Below are 26806 nucleotides of genomic sequence, written 5' to 3'. Positions count from 1 at the left end.
AGAAGTGACATGTGATCCAACGGCAACACGACACGTGTGCTAGTATAAAACAGACATGTGAAACAACAGGGAAATGACACGTGGTCCAATAAAAATCTAAAACATGAAAGAACCAGAGATGGCCACGTTGTGCAATAAGAAGGTGACACATACTCAAAGCATCTCCAATGCAACCGGCTATAGCATGTACACGTGGGCTATAGCATGTACACGTGGAAAGCATCTCCAACGGAAGCGCCCACCAACATGGCAGCCCCCTGCCACGCATGCCAAAACAGTTTTATGACGATCTGTTTTTCGTCACAGATCAAGGCACTTTTATGACGATTTTGTCAGATTCGTCATAGATATACAAGAGTGATGCGACTTCTATAACGAACCGATTTTCGTCATAAATTCGTCATAAAACTAAAATTGTGACGAATTTGGCTCCTTCAGTGACGAAAAGTGGATATGTCTAGTAGTGTCTAGTCTAGCTACCTTCATTTCTAGAACCCTAATATGCAAGTAGACGATGATGTGCGTTTACAAAGGTTACTCATTTATAATAAGTCAAAATCAATACTAAGATAAGAATGATTTGTTTTTGTAGAATATTAAAAGATTCATAGGCCAACTAATAATTTAGTGCTTGTACACTTGAATGATTTTCCTAAGTAATTAATATGCTACGTGAAACAACCTTCTAGTCTTATCTTTCCAACGGCATGTGTGTCGGGTGTGTCTAGGTGTGACTGTGTGTGTGATGAGAGTGAGAAGCCCTAATGAAATAAGATGGCTAACCCTAACAAAGGACATGAAAGAAAATATTTAGCCTTCTTTCTCTTTATCTATTGCTATGTCTTCCTCTCAGTTATATACAAGCACTAAATAATACTATGATAAGAATGAATTGTTTTGGTGGAATAATAAATGATTCATAGGCCAACTAATAATTTAGTGTTTGTACACTTAAATGATTTTCCTAAATAATTAATATGCTACGTGAAACAACCTCCGGTCTTATCAGCCTTCTCTCTCTTTATCTATCTCTTCCTCTCAGTTATATACCTTCCTAGATGGCCGCCATCGTTGGATGTCTTTCCTACGGTTAGTCGTTTGGATCAACACAAAGGACATGTTGAATGTTGATGGTAATTTCATCATGTTTTACGTAGTCAAAACCGTTAACAAAGTGTCACCCTTGGAAGAAAATGAGCATAACATGAATGATTTTGGTTCAAATAACTTGGTTCCACATGTACAATCCTTTATTTGAATGTAGATACAAAATAGAAAATAAAAACAAGTATGGGGCCCAACTTGGGTGGTTAGCCGACCGCCCAAGTATGGCCAATTGACTATCCAAATACATCATTATGATGGGCAATGCTTCTAGAAGCTATGTGCAAAAGGTGAGCCTAATTGGTCAAAATTGGTCGGTCAGCGGACGGTCCAAGTTTGGCCAATTCAGACCAATTTTGGTGTGAAATCAGTAAATGGCCCTACCTGTCATAGGGGGTTGGCTCTTAACATAAATGTGATGTTGCCTAAACATTGTACCTTTCTCGGTGATTTGTGTGGCTGCTGGTAATCAGTGTTGTCTCCAATGCATTAGCCACATTAATCATATTTCAATCTCAAAGCACATGTTGCTTTGCAAGTTACTTTTCTTCACTGCTGAGCTGCCACTTTATTAAAAAAATCGTAGCTATTTTCTGTACTGGAAATATGCTCTTGTATGATAGTAAGTTGTACGGTAGGTGGCCATTACAGAGAGTAGTGCTCTCTCCTAAGTCTAATTCCATGGCCCTATCCTTTTTTTTTATTTGCCCTTGCAGAATCTTACCTGAATTTTAAGAATCGAAAAGCATGATATAAAGGGAAGGTACTGGCATTTAGCATTGTAAATTTTACATCAAAGGTTTTCAAATGTACCATCACACCTGCTGTGAACCCGGTCACCACCACTACTGAATTTGGAAGCGGCTGTGATACCGACGCATTCCACACCGCCAGTTTAATTTCTCACCCGGCAGTGTTACTATTTTTTACTTTTTAGAAGAAAAAAAAAGAAAATGAAAAAAAAATCTGATGCTCGCTCGGCGCTGTCAGCTGATTGCCGGCCGACCAGGACCTCTCGCTCGCTCTCGGAGCGTGCATGCCATGCCCATGCGTGGAGATCTGGACACTCTGCGGAATGAAAGGACAGAAGGCAGGCTGCTGTTGCCGCCTTGCCTTCCCGGCCCCTGTACCCCTTTGACGGCGCATGCATGGGACTGCACGAAAACATGTGTGATACATTCCCTTCCAGTCCCTATATGCGGATCTCGCTGAAAGCAAAAGCTACCTGTCCTGGTGGCCTACATATACTCTAAACCCCCTGTTCGGTCGCCGGAACAAAAAAAAACCCTCTCCGGCCGGCACGCAACACATTAGCCGATCCAACCGGACGGACTCAGCAGCGCGCGAACGATCGAGTAGTCTCTCCCGGCCGGCCGGCTCCTCCGGCCACACACGCCCCTTCTCCATCGAGATCAGACATCAGAGAGGCTGCCGGCCCGGCCCGTGTTCGATCTTTCTATCCATTCGATCTGATTCTCCATCGCTCCCGGCACGCGGGAAGAGTGTCGTCGTCAGGCCGGCGGCCGTACGTGCCGGGCAATGGCGGCCTGTGCCGGTGCCGGACCTGTGCTGGGGATGGTGGTGTTCCAGATTCTCTTTGCAGGCCTTAATATCTTTTATAAGCTAGCGGTGTCGGACGGCATGGATCTAAGGGTACTCATCGCCTACCGCTACCTCTTCGCCTCGGCCTTCCTCGCGCCGCTCGCCTACTTCCTCGAGAGGTACTGGATATATTACCCTCCAAAAGAAATGGAAGCTCTCATGAATCACTCAATTGTGCGTAGGCGTTAGATATATGGTAAAGGTCCTCGTGGTTTTCTTGATGTGGACTTGCCTTGTGTACGGATCAGGCAATTGTGCACGCGCGTTAGAACACTGCTAACGCTATTCCAGCACCTTGTTTTGGGCGTGTATTTTTTTAGTGACTGTTTGGATTACAAGCGAGTTTTAGTGAAAGAAGGTTATTTATTAAAATCCAGTTCGTGATGGTCGGTTAATTTGTTATCCAGTTCGTGGTCGGTTAATTTGCTACTTTGTGTTTAGTGTGGCTGTTTCGGCTCGTATATATTCCCGGTCGTCTCTAGAAATCAATTTCTAGGGACAGTTGGGCAGCCAGTTTTAGAAATTACGTGTACAAGCAAACAGAGCGGCCAGTCTCTTCTTTACAAATGCTTTTTATAGTAATGGATAGATAGCACTTTCTCTTATCTAAATCTTTGTTCAATAGTTAATTTACTTATTCCCGCCATTGCTGGCTTGCTGCCAGGAGGGAAAAACTGAAATTTGGGATATATGTGGATTGATTGCTAGATTTGTTGGACGTTGGCAATACAGATACTGTACATCATCAGGTGATTCTTTGACAACACACACAAAAAAGAACTCATTTTTGTTAATGCTCACTTGTCTAGGCTATGGAGAACTTGTTTTAGATAATCCCAAGTTAGTTAGCGCATCCCAACATCGTTTTGCCGGTAGTTGGGCTAAAACTTATTCTATAGATAAAATCTAGTTTTCATAAAACATGGGATCCAAACAATCTTAATTTCATCTTCATGTATGTATTGTTGATCTTTTTTTAAGTTTTTTTTTGGAACCAGCATGTCTATCTATCACTCTTCTTGCACTAACCACACATGTGCATGCAAATTAAAACAAAAACTTCATTGACAGATCAGTTACAATACTCATGCACGCATCATTTCACTTGAAGCTTATGTTTTATAATATCTACTATACCATTTAATAATTTCAGGAAGAACCGAACAAAGCTGACATGGAGGGTGCTGATTCTGTCGTTCGCGTGTGGCCTCTCAGGGTAGGTTTAATATGTGTTACGTTATGTCCCATAAATATTACTTTCTTCCTAACAAGAAATTAAAGTATATTAAACTTGATTTTTACCACCTGCCTGATCCTAAGCTAAAACTTAATTTTGTTTATTCTAATCTAACTATTCATTGTTCACTTCGGAAAAGGTGGTATGATTATTTTTAGAGTTAAGGGTATGGGTTGGAGCTAGCACTATAGAGTCAAATGTATAAGGGAGGATGGGACCTAACAATAAAGAGATGGCGGTGATGGATTGAGGAGGACGAGGCGAGGTAATGACGGTGCTATACGTAGTGTGTTGTGGAAGACAACGACTGAGCAAGCTAGATATATGAGCATCCGAGCGGTTAGTGAAAGGTCGTGGAGGGGGGACATGGATGGCACAGTGAGATCACCCCTCGCTGTCGCTGGTAGTGGAAGTGCCTAGCGGGAAGCTGTGGCGCCGGTGGTGTAGTAGGCTAGTTGGCCGCAGAATATGTCAATGCTGAGAGATGTCGTGCCACCTGGAAAGCAAGCAAAATTATGTCATGTTTGATCCACCCGGCTAACTATTAATTATGTTAGCTAGGAGGAACCAACTAATAGCTAATTGTTAGCTAGGTGGTAGGTAAGACATTAGCTAGGCTGCGCTGATGATCCAAACAGATCCTCATCTAATTTTTAGCAGCTAACTATTAGTCGTAGGGGACCAACAGCTATGGATGCAAAAGAGACATGCTAATAGACCAACTAACTATTAGGTAATAAGGTGCTAACTATTAGTTTGCATTAGCAGAAATGGTCCATGTTGGCTGTTGATAATTAGCTGGCTAATAGTTAGTAGTTATTAGCCATGGCTGGCTAACTATTAGTATTATTTGATCCAAAGAAACAACTCCTGAAACCACCTTTATTTACTGGTATATATCCCTGGCGTGGTCTTTTCACTACTGGACGCAGGGTCTTTGCCGAGGGCCTGAAGCCCTCGGCAAAGGCTCTTCAGCCGTCGGCGAAGGATTTGCCGAGGGCAGCCCTCGGTGAAGAACCCTCGGGAAAAAAAACGTCGGCGAAGGAGTCTTTGCCGATGGCCTTTTATCGGGCACTCGGCAAAGTATTTGCCGAGGGCTAACGGCGGCCCTCGGCAAAGTAAAGTAGCCGTTAGGTACGCGGTTATTTTGCACGGCGTCTTTGCCGAGGGCTGACATACAGGCCCTCGGCAAAGAGCTTTTTTTTTGGAATTTATTTGCCGAGAGCTATACCGCGGGGCCCTCGGCAAAGACCTATTTTCTTTTTTTTCTCGGAATTTCTTTGCCGAGAGCTATATCGAAGGCCCTCGGCAAAGACCTACGTTTTTATTTTTGTCTCGGAATTTCTTTACCGAGGGCTGTGTTCAAAACCCTCGGCAAAGACCTACTTTTTAGTTTTTCCTGGGAATTTCTTTGCCGAGGGCTATGGTTAAGGCCCTCGGCAAAGACCTGTTTTTAATTTTTCCTGGGAATTTCTTTGCCGAGGGCTATGGTCAAGGCCCTCGGCAAAGACCAGTGAAAATTTTCAACATTCCACCTGTTTCTTGCTTTCCATGCAGACAAAATATATATATATATATATATTCAACAGCAGAAATATCCCACAAATATCACAATCATCACATATATCTCACAAATATCACATATATGTCACAGATATCACATAGATCATCACATGTATCATCACAAGTCCAAATTCAACAATTCCATAAGTCCACAATCTAACTCAAGTGTCAAGTCCACAAGTTCAAATCCGACTGAGGCTGGCCAACCTCTCCAACCGTCTGGCCTCTGCGTCACCAACCTTCCCAACCGTCTGGCCTCTGCGTCGAGGGTGGTGTAACGAAGCCTCCAGAATCAGGTGACGCACGAGGGGGGTTATTGGAACCCGCCGACTGAGGCTGCACAAACAATTATATGCTTATGTGAGATTGCAGTAATTATTCTAGGACTACAGTTTTAGTATTTAGACAGAAACCTATCAAATTTTTTATAGCTAGTGTTGTCTGGGTTTCTATGTCATACAAGCAAATCAGTAGCTAGTGTTCTCTGGGTTTCTATGTCACACAAGCGAGAAGTGAACTTTAACGCTTACAGGAGTAGCTGCAAACGTGTGCGGCACCTGAGGCGGAGGAGCTGACATCTGCATAGGCACACCCGTCTTCTACCCAAGAGCTTGCATGATTTGCATCATTTCTGCAATCCTGACCTCCTGGGCCTCCCGAGCGGCCTGCTCAGCCTCCAGCCGAGCAGTGAGGGCCATGATCTGCGCCGTCTTCTCGTTGTTCTGGGCCTGCAATATTGCACTCCAATATTTCAGTAATACAAATCTAACTCAAGTGTGAGAATATTAATTTACGACGAGTAAAACAAGAATTACCTCGAGCGCATTGACCCGCTGCAGTGTGGAGTAGGCCGTGAGCGTATGGGCTGGCTGGAACTCATGCTCTGTGCTCGGAGCTGGCTCAGAGTGGGAACAATGGTGGGGTCGATGGCGGCGTTCGCAATCCACGTCCGGCCGTGCTTCCTGCCGCCAACGAGCCTCATGATGGCCTCGGCATCAATGGGCTCGGTGCGGACGTCGTACTCTGGCCCGTGCCGCTGCTGTACCGCCGACGTGTACTCCTGGACTTTAGTGTACACGTTAAGGTCGGAGTATGCCTCGCGAGGGGCAGTCGGGTCCCAGGTGACATCGCCGGCCACCCTGGTCTGGTGGGACATAGCCCACGCCGTGAACATCGAGACATCCTCGTCCGGGTGCGCAGCCTCCTGCGAGAAAGGCGGCAGGTGGTGAGCAATCAGGCATACGTTAAGCGTGAAACTAAATAGAAGAAAAATCACTTACATATGCCGATTTGAATCCGGGGAGACTCCTGCTGCCTTGATGGTGAGTGGCAGCTGGCCTGAGCATACGCAGTGCCCGCTGAGACTCGTGCTTCTCTATGTAGGCCGGCGTGAACCACCTAGCCACGATCATTGTCCAGGCGTCGGCATGCGCTCGGCACCACCAGGGAATCACCTACAAGTCAACGAGTGTTTGACATATATGAAGATGAAATTGAACATATTTAATTCAAAAACAAAACAATATCAATGTTATTCATGTACCTCAAGGTACTGCTCCTGGGTCAGCGTCATCTGTCGAGCCTCCCTCTTGGTGACTGTCATTCTACGAGCTGACGCGTAGTAGTCTATGTGGGCCTGGACGCGCGCCTCGTGAAACATGTCGGTGACATACTTCCTACAGGCTGCATGCGCCACACGATCAGCGAGGCCCTCGGTTCCTTCTTCGGCCCTGAAAAACCTCTGCATAAAAGATGATATATCCAATCCTTATTTGAAAAAAATAGAATTCAATGTGAAGGATTGATTAATGTTGTGCGAGAGGAACTTACCCAAAACTCAGCAAGTATCCGCTCCTGCTTGTTGCGGTACTGGTCGTCCTCGCCCAGGGCATACCTGTCCCACGTGTAGGCTGGCTCTTAGGCCTCCGACGGCAACTCCACAATGCCGGGGAACCACTTCCGGCACAACACACCCAAGACGGTCGCGGGAGAGCGTAGAGGAGTACCTGACAACACCTCCCAAGCCCTGCACAAGTAAGAAGAAAATTTATCAGTTTCTCTTTCGATTTCAAACATATCATATGAAGTAGTTGTGATATCATTTATATTTACTTACTTGGGCGGCACAGGGCGAAGCACTAGACGGTTCTAAGGAAGCGGAAACGAAGGGAGCGTCGCCGGGCCTCGCTGGTAGACACCCGACGCCTCGCCTCCCTCGTCCTCAGGCACCGCACCCTGCTCCTCCTCAACCTCCTCCTCCTCCTCGTGCTCCTCCGTCGGTGGCACGGGCTCAGGGGGCTGAGTCCGCTGCCTCCTACCACTGCCTCCTGTCGTCTGCCTCCCCCTCCTCCCGCGGCCTCCTGCCGTTGTCCCTCGTCCTCCCGCTGCCTCCTGCAACTGTCCCTCGCCTGCCTCCCCCTCCTCCGGCGGCCTCCTCGCGTAAGCCGAGGGTGTGTCACGTCGTGGCCGGCTGCTCGCCATCTTTGATCAATCACCTGCACGCACGAAGAATGAACAAGACTTGTTAGTACACATATTAGAGACTAAAAATAAATAAACAAAATATAAATGAAAATAAATAAACAAGACATAGTATTACATGTATTACGAATAATCTTCATGATTGGGATTATAGGTCTCGTCATCACTGTCAACATTATCCAAATAGGCAACACTATCCGAAGGTTCTATGTTATCGTCCTCGTCACTTGCTACAAGTAATCGCTCAAGCATTTGTATCTCCTTGGCATTTTGCACCACATCTCCATCGTCCTCGTCATCAACTGTTTCGTTGTCTACTTCCATTTCGAGGGCCTCGGGTAGGACTATCTGAAGCGTCCCCGGTAGCCCATCTTCCTGATAGAACTCTCCATCATATGTGTTTGTGTTAAAGTTGTAATCGTCATCGTTAGGGGTTGGTAGTTTGCCGTGTGGAGAAACCTGGTGCACAATAACCCAACCCTGAAGCTCCTGTTTGGCTTGGTTGGCATATCTCGTGTAATACACCTGCACGGCCTATTGAGCCACAATGTAGATGTCTTTTCCCGGATAAACGGAATCTTCTCGCACCTCGACTAGCCCAAGATGAGGGGTCAGTCTCGTTTCGCGAGGATTGAACCAGTGGCATTTGAACATGACAGGTTTAAGAGGTTTGTCACCATCAAATTCTAGTTGGTAGATCTCCTCAACTCTTCCATGGTAGTCGAGACCATCAGTGCCAGGCGTACAAACTCCGCTATTTGTGGTTTTCCGATTGGGCCGGGTTTGCTCGTATCTTGTTGTGTGGAAACGATAACCATTCACGTCATATCCGGTAAATGACTTCACCCTAGCTTGGCAGCCGTTCGCAACTTGTTTCAACTCATCACTCATGGACGAATCGGTCTGGGCCTGCAAGCTCAAACATGATAGATCGTTATATTCGAATATCGAATGTACAAGCTAAATTGGACATTACCTTTTGTTTAAACCAAGAAATGAAATCAGGCCTATCCGCTCCCGCGCCCCGCGATAGAAGGGTGTCTTGTTCCTGTGGGGTAGGATCCCTAGGTTCATGCCAGGATTCACGAACAAATTCCCTGTTGGAGCGAGAATCAATAGGGTTGGACGTTGAATAGTAACGGCGTATTGAAACAAGATCATTGAGAACTTACTTGATGAAAGGTTGCACCTCAGTAAGGTTATTCAACACGTATAACATGATACTGCGCCACTCTTTATTTGTCAAGATCATAACGGTCGATCCACTTGCGCTACCCTGTTGTCCTTGGAAAAGGCCGAGGGTCGATTCATTTTCATCAGCATTGTAACGAGGGAGTGGATTTTGATTGCTAGGAAGGTTCGGCTTGTAGTACAGCGTTGTGAAGTTTGCCACCTCCTCCCGCAGGTATGCCTCTGCAACGGAAGCCTCAATTCTGGCTTTATTTGTACATTTCTTACGAACAGTCTTTAGTCCTCTCTCGACTGGAAAGCACCAACGAAACTGCACAGGCCCCCCAAACGTACTTCAGTGGGAAGGTGCACGATCAGATGCTGCATCGGCAAGAAAAAGCCGGGTGGGAAGATCTTCTCCAGCTTACAGACCAACACAGGTGCCACCTTTTCCAATTCCATAGCGATGTTCCGAGATATCTCCTTAGCACACAGCAGGTGAAAGAAATAGCTCAACTCTGCCAACACTTTCTAGACATGCTCAGGGACGTAGCCTCGGACCATTGCAGGGAGAAGCCGCTCAATCGATATATGGTAGTCATGACTCTTCATCCCGTTGACTCGCAAAGTGCCTAAGTTCACTCCCCTGCTCAGATTAGCGGCATAGCCATCTAGGAACATCAAGTTCTTGATCCATTGAAGTACTTCCCTCCTGGCATCTATTTTCAAGACGAAATCCACCTTAGGCTTTTTCCACTTCTTGTTTCGACCACTAGGAGGTTGCATCTCTTGTTTTTTCCTATCGCACAACGTCGCCAGGTACACTCTAGCCTTAACATTGTCCTTAGATTTCTCTGTATTCATGAGAGTTGCCCAAAGTGCCTCGGCGATATTCTTTTCGGTGTGCATTACATCAATGTTATGTGGCAGAAGAAGGTCATCGAAATAGGGGAGCCTGGTCAAGCCGGACTTATGAGTCCACATATGTTCCTCACCATAACCCACAAAACCACCTCCTTCGTTGGGCACGAGAGCATCTATCTGAGCATGAACCTCGGCACCACTCCTGAGTGGGGTTTAGGGTCTGTCACTGCAACACCTTTTGTAAAGTTCTTGATGTCTTGTCTGAATGGATGTTCAGAAGGGAGGAATTGACGATGCTTGTCAAACGACGAATACTTGCCACCCTTTTTCAACCAAATAAACCTCACAGCTTTCTTGCATAGTGGGCACGGGAACTTCCCGTGAACACACCAGGCGCAGAATAACCCATACGCCAGGAAATCATGCAGAGAGTAGTGATACCAAACGTACATTTTGAAGCTTGACCTTGTAGCTCGGTCGTATGTCCATACCCCTCCCCAAGCTTTTATCAATTCGTCAATCACAGGCTCCATGAACACTCCCATATTACTTCCTGGGTGTCCAGGAATTATCAATGACAAAAATACATTCTGTCGTTGGAAGGCGATGCCAGGGGGGGAGGTTGAGAGGGATAGTGAACACAGGCCAACATGTGTATGGGGAAGACATCAATCCATAAGGATTGAATCCATCTGTTGCGAAGGCGACACGTACATTCCGAGCCTCAGCTGCTTTCTCAGGATGTCGATCATTAAAGTACTGCCATGCTTCAGCATCGGATGGATGAACCATCTTGTCCGGATTGTACCGCTTGCCATTCTTGTGCCATGTCATCTGTTTCGCAGTTTCCTCGGTCATGAAAAGTCGTTGGATCCTCGCTATGAAAGGATGGTGACGTAAGACTCTCGCAGGGATCGTAAGCTGCACCTTTTGGCCATCACCAGATACTACCTCCAGGTATCTGGAGGATCCACACTTCGGACAGTACTTTGCATGCTCGTGTTCTTTCCAAAATAGGACACACCCTTTTGGACAACAATGTATCTTATCATATGGCATCTTGAGCGCACGAAGGAGTTTTTCTGACTCGTACAAGTTGGGGGGCAGAATGTGGTTCTTCGGTAGCATGGTGCCAAACACAGTCAACATCTTATCAAAGCCTTCTCGACTCAGGTTTAACTCGGCCTTCAGCCCCATCACACGCCCAATGGCATCCAGCTGAGAAATATTTGTATGCTCGTGAAGGGGTTTAGACGCCGAGTCCAACATTTTGTAGAAGGCTTCTACGTTTGCCTCCATCTCCTCCTTGTCACGTCCTTCAGCGAACTGAGCTTGGTGAGTGTCATCTATCATGTCTGCTACCCCAGCATCATCATCAAAAGGCTCGAGACGTGGTCTCACCACCTCCTCTCTGATACGAACGGCTTCACCATGGTAGATCCACCGGTGGTAGCCCGGCGTATAACCATGGTACACAAGATGTTTACCCATGGTCTGCTTGTCCACCCTTCTCCTGTTGTCACAGTGGCTGCACGGACACCAAACTAGAGAATGCCCTTTAGCTACACCCTTGCCAAATGCATGTTTCAAGAAGTCATCTGTCCTCTTCACCCAATCCACGTCGTAATCGTTTCGACTTCTTCGCCCCGTGTACATCCACTGACGGTCCTCCATCCTTTGACAAATACATCACCGAGTAACGTAACCATCAACTGCACCTAGCCGGTGTTCCTACTGTCTAATAGGTGAGGATAGATCCTAATCCCACCCGCGTATGCGTAGATGAGGTCAGTTTCCATGCTCCGCTCCTATCCGAGACAGAATTTCGGCAGCACCTCTCCGATGTTCTCCCAATACACGTCCTGCAAAGAAGTTTGTGTATTCGGAGAACAATGGGGAGGTGCTGCCGAAATTCTGGCTCGGATCGGAGCGGAGCATGGAAACTGACCTCATCTACGCATACGTGGGCTGTCCAAAAAACGTGGACAATCCGAAACAGATACGGTCAGATACACACAGTGATCTGCATGCCTCCAACCGTATCTCTTTCGGACGGGAGACGCCTAACTGGTTTACGCAGTCTACGACAAAGATACAGGAGTAGAGGTTGTTTATACCTAAGGTGGCGGTGGAGACAGGGTAGCGGGGCAGTGGCGAGTCGGGGCAGTGGAGAGTCGCAGCGCCGACGAGGACGATCGACTACTCTGAAGCTCCTTTGACGTCCTCTGCTCTGCAAAAAAAAAGGGTATAAGTTAAAAATTTCGGCAGAACCTCTCCTGTACGGGGAGGTTTCCAAAACCTGCAAAAAAAATTGGCTCGATGGCCAACACCCACATTCACGGCACAAAGGCCGACACATCAACAATGGGAGGCACGAAGGCCATCCACATCAAAAAATGGCGCGATGGCCGACAACCCATGGTTTTACCTTCTACTCGACCGAGGGACGGGGAAGTGAAGGTGACGGTAAGGTCGTCCAGACGAGGCCGTTATCTAGAACCACCTGCATTGCATGCCCAAGTAATTGCTTCAAAACATGACCCACTTAGACAGTGAATAAAACAAGTGCAACTGCAGAAAAGTACTGAACCAGTAAATCCTAAATTTTCCGGGCTGTAAGTAAGCACATTACACTTTTCTCTTCCTATAGGAGTTAATTCCATTCATACTTAATAGCGAGCATAAATGTTGTTATTCAGATTTTGCTAAGCTTTGTAGTAGAATCATTTCAAACGTCCCTTTACGGATCAGTTATGCAGAAATAATCATCAGTTCACTAGCAACAAAGACTAATCCATGCAAAAGCAATACAATGATGCGCAATAACAACATTTCAAGGTTTCAGGTCAAGATTGCGAAATCAAGGTGACTTTGTAAAGAAGAGACTGGGGAGGGAGCAGAGGCACCGAAACCTTCCGGGCGACGACGGCGGAGGACGCGGCGGGGGCGGCGGCAGGCGTGGGCAGGCGACGGGGCGAGACGACAGGAGAGGAGGAAACGGGGGGGCGACGGGGGAGGGGCGGCGGCGGCCTGCGCGGCGGCGGCGTCCGCGCGGCGGAGCCGAGCGCGCCGTGGCGTGCGCGGCGGCGGCGGGCGGACGACGATGCGGCGGCCCTGCAGCGGCGGGGCGTCCCGGCGGATGAAGAGCCGCGAGCGGCTGGCCGTTGGCGGGGCGGCGGACCAGAGCTGGCGTCGGCGGCGGGCGAGTGGCGGCTCGGGCGGGCGCGGCTTGGGATAAGGCCGCCCGCCCGGCCGTTCCCTTTTTTATATGGGGTCCCCTCTTTGCCGAGGGCCTAGATCCAGAGCCCTCGGCAAAGATTTTTTTATTTTTTTATTTAATTTCTTTGCCGAGGGCCAACATCCAAGGCCCTCGGCAAAGATGTTTTCTTTTTATTTCCGCCGGCGCCATCCCGTTCAAAATATTTGCCGAGGTCCTGTACAACGGGCCCTCGGCAAAGAGTTTTATTTTTTTATTTCCAAATTCTTTGCCGAGGGCCTAACGCCGAGCCCTCGGCAAAGGCTGACGGCCGGTGCCGCCGTCACGCTCGGCCGAGGTCGCCGAGAGGCGGTACTGTGCCGAGGGCCCGGCCCTCGGCAAAGGTGGACCTTTGCCGTGGGCCGTTGATTGCCGAGGGTCCGGCCCTCGGCGAACGAGCCGTTGCCGAGGGCTAAGCTTCGCCGAGGGCGGCCCTCGGCAAAGAAAGGATTTGCCGAGTGCCCGAAATCAGGCTCTCGACAAAGTCTTTTGCCCTCGGCAATGTTGCTGTTTCCAGTAGTGTTTTGGCAACATGTTACATACATGTGGAAATTCAAAGTTAGTTGGCCATAGCCCATAGACACCACATGATATACAACCACCAGCTGATGCTAGCTCCTCACCGATCAACATCATCCATGCATCGTATCGTCGTCCATGCCTGATTTACATGCATATATTTCTCGTTTAGGTCCAGCATGTCGAGATTCAGTATCGTGCCGTTCCTGATTCTATGCATTTCTTTTATTTTATACAATGGCATGGATGAATAATATACGATCGTCGAAACAAATAAACCAAGAATGAATGTGATGCTAGCTAGCTCGCTCGCTGGTTGTTGTGCACTCACGCATGCATGCAGGGGCACGGTGGCGCAGAACTTGTACATTGCCGGCATGAAGTTCACCTCGGCCACTTTCGCCTCCGCGACAACGAACCTCCTCCCGGCGTGGACCTTCGTCATCGCCCTCGCCTTCCGCTACGAGAGACTCGACATCCACGCCTTCTCCAGCCAGGCCAAGGTGACCGGGACGTTGCTGGGCATCGGCGGGGCCATGCTGCTCACCTTCTACAAGGGCGTGGACATCACCCCTTGGCACAGCCACCTGAACCTGGTCGCCACGCTCGCCCAGCGCCACCACCACCGGGACGGCGGGCACGTGGACGCCACGGCCACCACCAACTACGCCATGGGGTCGCTGCTGTGCGTCAGCAGCTGCTTCTTCTACGCGCTCTGGATCGTCGTGCAGGCGAAGCTGAGCAACGAGTACCCGTTCCACTACTCGAGCACCGCCCTGATGTGCATCATGACCTCGCTGCAGTCCGCTGTGTTCGCGCTCTGCTTCGACAGGGACGCCTCGCAGTGGCGACTCAAGTTCAACATCAGGATGCTCTCCTGCGCATACTCGGTCTGTAGTTGTTTTGCTAGCTGCTCATGCATGCCTGGCTGCCCGGATGATAATGACATGCATACATGTCTGCAGGGCATTTTCGCGTCGGGCGTCGCGCTGGTGATCATGGCGTGGTGCGTGAAGAAGCGCGGGCCACTGTTCGTGTCCGTGTTCAGCCCGCTGATGCTGCTGATGGTGGCCGTGCTGAGCTCGCTGCTGCTGGGCGAGAAGCTGCACCTGGGCACGGCGCTGGGCGCGGTGCTCATCGTCATGGGACTCTACGCCGTGCTCTGGGGCAAGGGACGCGAGGCGGCGGCGGAGGCGGCCAAGGTCAGCGTCAGCGACCACCCCGCCACCACCAGAGAGGAGGACGACAAGCAGCACGTCAGCGTCCTGGTGCCTCCCGCAGCAAACTCCGTCTGATCTGATGTGATCGCCCGGCCTAGGGACTAGGGATCGGAGGACGGCGTGACAGCGCTGTGTTGTTGTTGTTGCCTGTTGGCGGCTTGCCGGGGTAGTCGCCATGCACATGCACCCCTTTAGCTACGCATGCACGGGGGTGAACAAAAATAAATACTACTAGTATATACGATGATACTTCCTCCATTCCCATCCAGTCTCTACGCGGAGTGTGTGTGTGTGTGTGTTGTGTGTGTGTGTGTGTGTATATATATATATATATATATATATATATATATATATATATATATATATATATATATATATATATGTGTGTGTGTGTGTGTGCGCGCGCGCGCGCACGCGCGCGCGCGCGAGAGCCCGACTCCTCTGGCCCCCTGCCCGCCGCCACCGCCGGCGGCACCGGCAGCCGCCCCGGCGCCGGCGCCCGCCACACTCTCGCCTCCCCTCCCTACCTCCCGCTCCTTTTCCCCACCCCCGCGGGCACGCGCGGGCGCAGGCGAGCCGCTGCCGCTCCCATCCGCGTCGATCTCCCGGCCAGCGCCGTCGGCCTCCTCCCACGGGCCGCCCACGTCGGATCCCGCCGTCGAGGACGCTGCAAACGGCCTGCCGGGCGGCTGCCTCCACACCAGCGTCGGCACCGTCTCCCGTTCGTGCGCGACCGGCGAACTCGACCCGCTGCCGGCGGACGGCCACCCTCGGCCTCGCCCACCGCCGGCGGCCAGTCCCTGCCGCCCTGGCTCGCCCGCGTCGCCTTCGACGACGGGAGCCACCGTCGGGGCTGTCACTGGGCCCGCACCCGCCGGATCCGGCGTTGGGACGCCTCCACGTGCTCCCTCATGGGCCGCGCCGCTGCTGACTTCGGGCGCCGTGTCAGGAAGCAAGTGTTGCTGGGCCTTATGGGCCGTGGGCCAAGGCTGCTCGGTGGCTGGGCGCTGGTGTACAAAAGGCACAAGCTAAGAGTACCAGGGGGAGAGAAATTATGAGATTACATTTTACCCTTACTAATTACTGTTCTTCTTCTTCTAGCCTCTTCCTCTATATCCTTTGCTGATTCCAGACCTCCCTCTCCTTGAGGTCTTTTATCCCTACTACTTGATTCGAGTTATCTGTTAGTCAATCGAGTTGGGTTGCTAACAACTGGTATCAGAGCCGTCGATTCTCGAAATCCTAGCAGTATGAATCCCCATACTGAGATCTCTCCTTCTATCCAGTCCCTCCTCGACGAGATCCACAGGAGGTTCGATGAGGCGGATGCTCATTGGGACCGATGCTTCGCCAGGCTGCAGCAACTCGCATGCGGACGTGCTCCCTCCTCCTGCAACGACGACTCTGGCACCGTCCCCGTGGACGCGCTCGTCACCTCCACCGACCCCAACGCGTCGCTCGACGCCGTCCAGAAGGTTGCCATCGCGCTGCCCCATAGCTCCATGTCGTCGTGCCTCGGCTCCGTGCTCGAGTCTGACCTCGCCTGCCCGGACCAGCTCGCCGTTGACGCTGTGACGTCCGCGTGCACCACCACCAAGCAGTTCGATGCCCCGGTGGTCGCCGACAACTAGGGCGGGCTCTTCGACGGAGGCAACGACTTTGTCGAGCAGCACTACGAGGTGCAACCCATGGTCGTCAACAACTGGGGCAACCTGTTCGAGCCTGACCCCGTTCTGGAGGAGCACGTCTACGAATCGGCCGACCTCTTTGACTCTGCCTCGCCTCCGCCGCTGCAGGAGCAGTGGGATGGCGCTGTGGACCTCCGCGTCGGCGCCCTCGAGCGGATCCCTATGGTGCGGTCCGATGCCGTGGTGGTTCCAGACAACTGGGACGGGCTATTCGAGCAGCCTGCCCACACCTCGGAGGAGCACGACCTCGACCTCATGGGACTCGTGTCCGCCGACCAGATCCACAACGAGAACGGACTAACCTCCACCGTTCCCGACGTGTTGCTCGAGTTTGACCCCACGCGCATCGCCCACAAGGTGCTCGATGTTGGGTCATAGCCACGATGCGCACGTCGTCGCGCGGGTTCCACAGAAGGTCGTTGCCAACAACCACGTCCGCTCTGCCATGGACTGGCTCGTCGCGGAGCGCTCCTCGCCTACGTCATCGCTATTCACGCGAATGTGCTGCTCATCCTCTCCCCGCTTCCCTCCGCGCCACCGCGGCTCAAGCTGTTGGTCCACTCCCACCTCGCGGGCGCCTCCGATGTCCTAGGGGCAATCACGTCGTAGAAGCACGTGCTCCGCCGTGACCTGGGCCTCTTGGATTCCACGTCCGCCTCGGGGCTCCTTCAGTGCAAGCCGGTGCTGCTATGGACCTACAACTTCCAGGCGCAGCTCGTGCCCACCCTCACCATTGATGGGAACGCCGCGTCAGCGCTCTCCACCCTATCCGTGGGGGCATCCGCCACCGCCGAGCTCAGGAGCCCCCAGCACGAGCTCTTCTTCACCGTCTCCGACCTCCACGTCCACCTCCTCTGCTAGGATGACAGCACTGCTGTTGACAACGCCGTCGAGCTCGCGCCAGACTCCATCAAGCTGGCCCACTTCCATGCCATGCTACTCTTCGTCGATGCACTACCGACTCCTGACATCACTATGGAGCATGCCAGTCCGGGTGTACGCCAGGTGTTCGTGGTATTGTCACTACATGCTGACATCTTCTGTAACTTCTGTATTGGCTTTGGGTTGTTAGGTCATATGTCTCTGGAAGTCAATCAACGCCAACCATGGCCACCACCTAATGAACTGAGGTTGACGGGTTGTGATGCTGAGTTATGGCCTACACCATGGACGTCGTTCAACATGGTTGTGAGGTTCTCTGTCAAGAGTTCCTGTAGTCGCCTTTGGAAGCCCCCATGGCCTATACATATTCGTGGACAAATCAGCTTATTACTGCTTCAGTTGAAGACAAATGTGCGAGTCTTAGGGAGAGGTGATGAGAGTAGCAGTAGCGTCAATTTGGGTGATGGTGCTTCTAGATTCATGAAGGGGGGAAATGCTGTAGTTGCTGCAAACTATCATCTTCATGGAATTTCTGGCTCAAGTTCATCTGTTCACGTGCCTCAGAATCCTGAGTGTGTGACATGGAATGCTTCATCTCAATCAAATTGTTTACCAAGTTCTGCAGCTCCAAACCTACCAGAATACCACAATAGTAATGGGTGGCTATTCTTAGAAGAATCTTCTGCAACTGCTTCCAACAGTTTCAGTTCAGTGGCTGCTTGCCTGGAGTTGGTGACTTCAATGGGTTCTATTACTGCTCCTACAATTTGGCCCATGAGTTCTATTATGCTAATTCAAGCGAACACAGATCAGCAACATGCTGGTGTTTGTCAGACTTCTTTGCTTGAGAGGTTTAACCCTAGGAATACAGAGCATGGTCGACAACTAATTGGAGGACCAAATGAGCCACTGGTTGAACGCAGTAGCAAGTCTAAAGCTAAGGTTGTCATTATCGGCAACAAGGGTGGGGCGCTGATACATATTGCTACTGAAAATGGACATGCTAAAATGTTGAAGCTATTGTTGCAGCATAAAGTAGATTACAATGTTGGCAATCCTGCAACTTCTCAGTTCATTATGTTGTTCCTTTCTAAAAAGCTCCTTGCTATACAGCTAGTACACATGCTTTGGGATCTAGGAGGCTACTTTTAGTGTGTGCTGGTGAACAGTCACACAACTGGTTGGCCTGCACTTCTTCTGTTGCCCCAACTTCAAGGCCTGGCTAGGAAGCATTGCTGGAATGGAGTGCCAATCTTCACTGCTATGACTGCCAAATGGTGGTTGCTTCTTAGCTCAGAATTCATCGGAGGATCATTCTAGTTGAGAGATACAGTCAATCATTATCAGTCCATGACATCGGCTTGGGGGCAAGCCGATTTTTAAGGAGGGGAGAATGTTAGGAAGCAAGTGTTGCTGGGCCTTATGGGCCGTGGGCCAAGGTTGCTCGGTGGCTGGGCGCTGGTGTACAAAAGGCACAAGCCAAGAGTACCAGGGGGATAGAAATTATGAGATTACCTTTTACCCTTACTAGTTACTGTTCTTCTTCCTCTAGCCTCTTCCTCTCTATCCCTTGCTGATTCCAGACCTCCCTCTCCTTGAGGTCTTGTATTCCTACTACTTGATTCGAGTTATCTGTTAGTCAATCGAGTTGGGTTGCTAACACACCGCCACCGCGGCCGCCACCGAGGCCAACCCCGCTGGATCCGGTGCTGAGGTGGCTCCGTGGGCTCTATCAACGCCCTCACCGTAGCCAACGCCACCGCCGACGGAGGCTGCCTCCCCGTCGCTGCCGGATGCTGCCCTAGGCACTCACGTCGACGCCGACGCCCGTGGCGCTCGTGGGCTAGCTGTCCGGCAGCTGCCGAGCGAGTCCCCACCGCCGCCTTCAGCCTCGCCAGCGGTAGCGCCGGTGTTGGCCGCCACGGCCGACCCGCATGCAGATTTGATGGCCAACTGCTTGTCCTCGCCTCCAGGCGGCCTCGACGGCGCTGGAAGCTCCTTCACCCTCTCACCCGACATGCGCCTTTCTGCCCAGGTTGTTCCTCCGGTGGGCGCACGAAGAGCCGTCGCTGGGCGGACGACGACGGCGAGGAGTCTGACGATGACAACCCTACAACCTACCTCGACACCGTTCATCGCCTGGCAAAGCCGTTAGATGTGTCCCCGCCACGCGCCTAGGCTCATCCGGTCTTGACTCGGGGCTGTGGCGTGGTAGACGTGGGACGGCAGGGACCGGGGCAAAGATGGAGGAAACGCAGCCAGCCGTGGCCCTAGCTGGTGCATTGCCTGCCTGCTCAGCCATTGGATGGCCGTATCCCTGCCCGCCAACGACTTGGTCACCGTGGAAGGGCCTCCGCCCCCAACGTTGATGGGTGGCGGGAGGTCCTCCCACGACAGGAGACACAACCTGCGACCGCCTCGGTTGAGCATCGCCAAAAGCAGCTCCCGTAGACTCAGAGGATCCCCGTAGAGCTTCGTGGCAGATGCTTTAACTGTCTCTCCTACTCGCACCGTGTCGCAACTTGTCGGTTGCCACGACATTGCCTGCGTTGCCACGGCTACCGCCACCTCGCCAGAGACTACAAGCGACCCAGGTCTATGAAGTCAGCGATGAAGGGTGGCAACCTGCCACGACACTCTACTCGTGGAGACTCTCCGACCTCCCAGCCACTCGGCGGTCCGAGCTCAACCAAGGCTTGAGGCCATGGGGGACGTCGATAGCACCTGCCGACACCGCCGCCACCGGTGAAAGCCGGCGGGGGACATCAGAAGGGGTGCAGCTGCTGACAACACCTCGTCTTCTGCTGCTACACTTTGCTTCCTTGAGCCAGATCCACTGGCATTGACGTTGTGTGCAAGCGCGGGACCTCCCACATGGGTTGTCTCGTTCGACTCGATGTTGGAGGAGCTTGCCGCCTCATTTGTCATGAGCCGGTGTCAGTGTTTCGTACCGAGGGGTCCTCAACCGACTAGTGAATTTGAACTACGTGCTCCCGATTCCGGATGGTGATGCAAAGAGACACAAGGTTTATACTGGTTCAGGCAATCGATGCCCTACATCCAGTCTGAGAGATCGATCTTGTATTCCTTGCACCGAAGTGCTTGTAGTAGGGGGTTACAAGTAGGGTGAGAGAGGGAGCTAATCCTAGGTCTCGGCGAGGTGTCGTGTGGGCCGCTTGAGACGTTGCTCTCAGGCGGCTGGGATGTGAGCGTGTGTGTGTTACAAGGTGTTCTTTTCTGTGTCCCCCTCCTAAGTGGACCATGTCCTCTCCTTTTATAGTTGAAGGGAGGATGAGGACAGTACATGTGTTAACTATGCGGCGTCGTGCCAACAGGGGCGACATGTCCGAGCCCTGTGGCCTATTCCTATGGCGACGTGGTCGTCGGAGTGGTCCGTCCTTGGAGCACTGGGGCGGCGTGCTAGTCCCATCCGATCCTGTGCGTCGTGGGAGCCCCGGAACTGCCTCGGAGTGGGTGTGGCGGTGGACGCGCAAGCCGCTATGGACGGACTGTGCGTGAGGCCGAGGCTTGGTTGGTGCCGAGGCTGCACCGCGGTGGGGGGCCTCGGCGGGCACAAACCCCGAGATAGCTGAGACCTTGGTGCATAGTGTCGAGGCCCCGAGTGGGCGGCTGATCTGGTGCGCCGGCTTGGAGGCGGTGATGACCCGGGCCAAGTTGTCCGTGCGATGTTGTTTTCGAGGCGGGGATCGCGGGACACAATCCAGTGTGGGCGCTGGTCGTGGGCACAGCGTCGTGATACAGTGACCGGTAATCCCCGCCGTGCCCTGTCTCAGCCGGTATGGGGCTGATGCGACCTCATGTTCCGTCGGCCATTCTGTGGTGTCGAGCCATCGTTCGGCTGAGATTGCGGGAGTGGTTGAAGTATTAATGGGACATGACGTGCTGTCGGGAAGACCGGCCGAGGCGGGGGCAACGGACTATGGATAAGCGGGCCTCGCGCGAGACGGAGATCGGACTCCTCGCCGAGGCCTTTCGATGGAGGCCTCGCACGATACGGAGGATGCACCCCCTGCCGAGGCCTTCCGTGAAGAGCCTCGCGCGAGGCGGAGATTGTGTTCCTGGCCGAGGCCTTCCGTGGAGAGCCTCGCGCGAGGCGGAGATTGCGTCAGGACGCCGAGACCTTCTGCGCGAGACTCGAGGCGAGGCGGAGAGCCTGGCGGGCTCGGACGTGGAGGGTGAGGGGCCCGCGGCTTACCTTCTAGCTTTGTTTTTTTATGAGACTTAAGTGACCCCTTTGATGTTCGCTCGGGGTACCTCGTTCTAAGGTACCCGACAGCCAGCCAATGAGAGCAGCAACACCAGAGTGCCTGCCTACTCAGACGGTAGCCCCTCAGGAGGTTGAAGCACCAGTGGTGGACACATGTTCTCCGACGACGGCTGCTCAGTGGACGACGGACTTATCTCTGATGTCATCAGTGCAGGGGCCGCCGCAGCTCACGCCACCATGGGTGGGACCACTCGGCGTCGCAGATGGCGGCACCACTCCCAGCAACGAGACGCCCATGCCACACAAAGCTGCTTGACGTCTAGCTTGGTTCACTGAGGAGGTGCAACTCAAGCAAATGTCGCCATTGATCGTCAACCCACCAAGGCAGCAGATGGCAACCACAAGGCAACCCCTGCCAAAAAGGAGCAGATGGATTGCCGCTCAGCCGCTGGCGTATATTCCGACCTCCAAGCGGGGCGATGTGCTCCTCATGCAGAGGATGGGCTTTGCACCGCCGGCAGCTCCAATTTCATCCGCGTCTAAGCGAGCATACGATGACTTATTTGCAGGGAACTTGACGTCAAGCGAAGTGGAAGCTCTGGATGAGCTGTTCCCGGCAACCAATGCTAGGACTGGTAGAAGACTCTTTTTGGATGACGGAGCAGGGTCGCGCGGCCAACAGCGGAGACCGTAGGTTTCTGCACTGCTCTTAGTTCGGTGATTTACTTTTATGTAATATCAAAGTTCGAAACAGTCTGCTAGGAAGGTCCAGTCATAACTGTAAGATCTCCTAGGACACTCATTACAAGCGTGTCGTGTGTATGGTTAAACTCTTGTTAATTACAATGATACGTAAATCTTTTGCATATTGGACGCTCATTATATATATGCTGCCGCGGAGGATCGGACGAGGCGTTGCGTTCGGTCGCACAGCAACAACTGTCCTGTTCGCTTGACTGATAAGCCATGGCTAAAAGTATTGTTGGCTAATTTGTTGTGATAGAAAAATATTGTTTGTTGACTGAAAAAGTACGGCTTATAAGCCAGCGAAACAGGGCGAACAACCACAACCATGCATCCCCTGGATGACGATAGCCGATCGTCCCAATTAGATTCAGCGCCAGAAAAGTCTCGTCCGGCTATGGCCGACCACATGCCCATTCTTCCATAGTCCATCGAGCTCGGCCACCCAGCCTCCTTCGTCATCGCTAGCTCGCGCAAGAAAAGAAGTCGTCGTGTGGCCGCCTGAGGCCCGTTTGCGGCGTGATATGACCTTGCCCTCCATCGCTAGCTCAGACAGGAAAAGTCGTCATCGTCTGGCCGTCAGAGGCACGTTTGCAGCGTGATCCGACCCGGTCCACGGTCCTTCTTCATCGCTAGCACTAAAGTTGTCGTCATCGTCCGGCCGCTCGAGGCCCGTTTACGGCGCAATGGCCAGTGCCGGTGTCGGTCCTGCAGTGGCGATGGTGGTGTTTCAGGTTCTCTTTTTGCATCGGGTAGTAGTAATATTCGGTTATTATCCATCTTAATTCCATTATTTTTTTCCATCTTCATGTATGTATGGTGGATCTTTTTTCGGTAACGCTGGGTATAGCGCTTCCGTCTGTCCAGATGGTGCTATGGTGGGCTATGACATAGCCCAACAACCGCATCTTATCTGCTCATCCACTCGCTTCCAACCATTTAAAAAAATTCACTTCACCGCAGCGCCGCGACTGCGCTCCGCTACGCCACCTCGGTGACGGCGCTCTCCACCACGCTTCCCTCCCGACCACGCCTCCCTCTCCATCGTGCCTCCGCTCCGCCTACCGGCATCTCCCTCCGCGCCAGAGTACGGTAGCCCGTCTTCCTCCCTCTCCACCGCGCCAACCTCACACCGTGGGCTTCTCTAGCGCACGGACCCACCGTAGCCTTCTCCACGGAACCTACCGCGGCCTTCTCCACTGGAGCAACGAGCTTTGCGCCACCGGCGAGCTCTACCCCAGCGAACTCCATGCGCTGATGAGCCACCATTCCCAAGCAGCAACGTGATGTTGCGCTGAAAACGCAAGCGCATGTTGCAAATGTATGTTTTAAGTGTTCCAAAGTTTCAGAAGTATGTTGCAAGTGTTCCATATGGATATTGCACAAGTAGATCGGGATGTTGCATATGCTGTAAGTTTCATAGGCATGTTGCAAGTGTTTGTTTAAAGTGTTACATCCGTTTCAAACGTATGTTGCAAGTGTTTTGATCTGAATGTTGCATATGTTTCACACATATGTTGCAAGAGTATGTTCCAAATGTTTTAGTTATTTCATTCTTATGTTGCAAAAGTTTCACGTTGTAAGTGTTTTATCTGGATGTTGCATATGTTTCACATATATGTTGCAAGTGTATATTTCAAATATTTTATCTACTTCAGACTTATGTTGCATTCAAGTGCTCTATGTTGCAAGTGTTTCATGTTTTAGAGGTATGTTCAGAGAATCATGGGGGCACAACACGGGTGCTGGGGGAAGGGACACGGCGAGCTGACGGCCGGCAGATGCGGCGCACGGCGCGCCTGGGGTCCTGCAGACGGAGCATGCTCGTCCTCATCCGGGCTCCCAGGTCTGCCCGCGCCGAGGAGTGGCGGGCGCAGCTAGGGTGCACATGCGAGGCGAGGCAAGGTAGACAGGAGCGGAGTACGCGTGTGGGGCGGGTGCAGCGACGCCTCCATTCGCTCCCCTGCTTGATGGACGCCACGTGGACCAAGACGTTATCACACGGCAGCCGTAAACTAGCCTGTTCGTTTGGCTGTGGCTTGTCGTAAACGATCGTAAATTTCCAGCCGGAACATTATTTTTCTCTCACACAAACCAGCCAACAGTACTTCTTCACGAACCAGCAACGATACGAACCGGCCAACCGAACAAGCCTTAGCCTCTTTCTCGGACCCCCTGCTGTACTGTACCTGTGCCGATCTGTTGGCATGCGTCGTCGCCGTCGCCTGAGCCTCTTCCAGGGCGCCCTCGCCGTCCACCGTGGTTGGCCCCACCAAATCCGTCTCCGCCGAAAGTAGCGACTCAGCCTCTTCCCGAGTGCCCTCGCCGTCTTGGGATCAGGTAGGTTTGATCTGGCATCTCGTGCTTATTCATGTCTTCAACTGTATTTGTGTCCATCCTGGTGGCTGTAGCAGCGGAGCCGATGCAGAGCCGAGCTGTCGTCTGCAGATTTGGAGCCCGTCGGGGCGACCTTCACGGCTGTCGTGTGGTTGCGCCTTGGCCCACATGGCGTCCATCGGGCAGGGGAGCGTACGGAGGCATCGCTGCACCCATCGTCCACTCAATCTTTTTCTGAAAAAATAAATGACGCCTCTAGAGCTTATTTCTACAGTATTCAACCCTACCTCTTACTCGGATCACGTGTATCATTAATGGCACCATTCGTATTGTATATCGTATAAATAAATAGTATTCCCTTCATTTCAGATTATAAGATGTTGTGGTTTTTCTAGATATATTATTTTTACTACGTATTTAGACAATGTCGATCAAAGTGCATAATAAATCTATGTATCTAAAAACACTAAAATATCTTATAATTTAAAATGCAGGGAATATATAATAATAAACAATGCAATGGAATGCACGGATCATTCAATCTTGTACTAGGTTCATGTTACTGCCCTCATTCTACATTCTATAACTCCAATACATATGATCATACACGTGCTCTCTCTCTCTCTCTCTCTCTCTCTCTCTCTCTCTCTCTCTCTCTCTCTCTCTCTCTCTCTCTCTCTCTCTCTCTCTCTGCCTCTTGTATGTATGCCTCCATCGAGCGTATAAGGCTTGTTTAATTGGTTCATTTTTTTTAGAGGGTTCTTAGTACGTATTTCATTAAGGAGGAGTTTAGAAAAAGATTACACATCCAAGGTCACTTCATGGCGAGATGCCATTGGTGATTGGATGAAAACACACTCGCTGTCGTAGAATAGTTTTTGATTGGTTCATGAACTGAGAAACCTGCTTTGGACCAGGCAATAATCCCATGCATCTAATTTTAAAATGTCTGGGGCTAGATTAAGCTGTCTAACCGGTTCTTCCAGGCCAGGGCGTCAACCAAACACGTTCTATATGTGTATTTGCTTTGCTGCCATGCAGGTTTGCCCGGAGCTGTGAGCATTCCCAAACATCCAGACGTCTGGGGCTCAGATTGCCTAGCCATAGAGCTACCTGGGAGACCTCCAACCATGGACTTGTTTGGTTCAACGCCTCGCCTACAGAGCTCTGTTAGAGCCTGACATTGATGCACGGTCCAGGTGCGATTTCTAGGGTGGAAACCAAATACGCCTATAGACTATTTAGTTTAGCGTGTCTGCTTGGATCTTTAGTACTAAAAGTTAGCACTATGTTTAGATGCTAGAAGGATCAAACTTGAACTAATTCCAAAACTAATTGCATAAGCGGTAACTAATTAGCGAGATGAATCTATTAAGTCTAACTAGGCCATGATTAGCTTATATGGTGCTACGGTAAACATAGGCTAATCAAGGGTCAATTAAGATTAATAGATTCGTCTCGCCGTTTAGCCACCGCTATTAGTTTTAAAATTAGTTCACATTTAGTCCTTCTAATTATGGTAATGGCCCTGATAGGGCATCCGTCCGTCCATACTATTAGTTTTAAAATTAGTTCACATTTAGTCCTTCTAATTACGGTAATGCTCCTGATAGGGCGTTCGTCCATCCTGATAGGGCGTTCGTCCATCCGGACAGACCAGCCTGCGTTGCCCGCTCGCACTGCACGTTGCGCGCCCCCGCTTGCAGAACGGACCCCCCCCCCGTGTCGCTCGCTCTATGCGTTGCGCGCCCCTGCTCGCGGGACTGACCCCGCCATTGCCCACGCCGCCCCCACTCACGTGGCGTGCCCCCGCCCGGACTCGCGCCTCCCGTCGTGGTCGCGCTTCATCCGCCTACTGCGGACCTTGCCGAGGTCCATGCCGCCGAAGAGGTCCACACCAGCGACCCCTGC

General features: G+C 51.5%; 1 protein-coding gene and 1 long non-coding RNA gene across 2 annotated transcripts; one reads left to right on the top strand and one right to left on the bottom strand.

Annotated features, from left to right (window-relative positions):
• Window positions 1-2389: 2389 nt before the first annotated feature.
• Window positions 2390-15278, top strand: LOC136494282 (WAT1-related protein At1g68170-like). Its single transcript, XM_066490452.1, has 4 exons — window positions 2390-2825; window positions 3860-3922; window positions 14140-14686; window positions 14762-15278. The coding sequence occupies exons 1-4, from the start codon at window positions 2644-2646 to the stop codon at window positions 15089-15091; spliced, it is 1122 nt and encodes a 373-aa protein (XP_066346549.1). The 5' UTR covers window positions 2390-2643; the 3' UTR covers window positions 15092-15278.
• LOC136494897 (uncharacterized) lies at window positions 7527-12923 on the bottom strand. The gene is made up of 3 exons (XR_010768742.1): window positions 12450-12923; window positions 12139-12251; window positions 7527-8001 (listed from the first exon to the last, which is right to left on the bottom strand). It is a non-coding gene; the product is annotated as an uncharacterized lncRNA (long non-coding RNA).
• Window positions 15279-26806: the final 11528 nt, after the last annotated feature.

This window comes from Miscanthus floridulus, chromosome 11 (assembly GCF_019320115.1).
Source record: "Miscanthus floridulus cultivar M001 chromosome 11, ASM1932011v1, whole genome shotgun sequence".
NCBI classification, from domain to species: domain Eukaryota; kingdom Viridiplantae; phylum Streptophyta; class Magnoliopsida; order Poales; family Poaceae; genus Miscanthus; species Miscanthus floridulus.
Note: the sequence above shows the minus strand (reverse complement) of the source record. Positions and strands in the feature narration are given on the sequence as shown.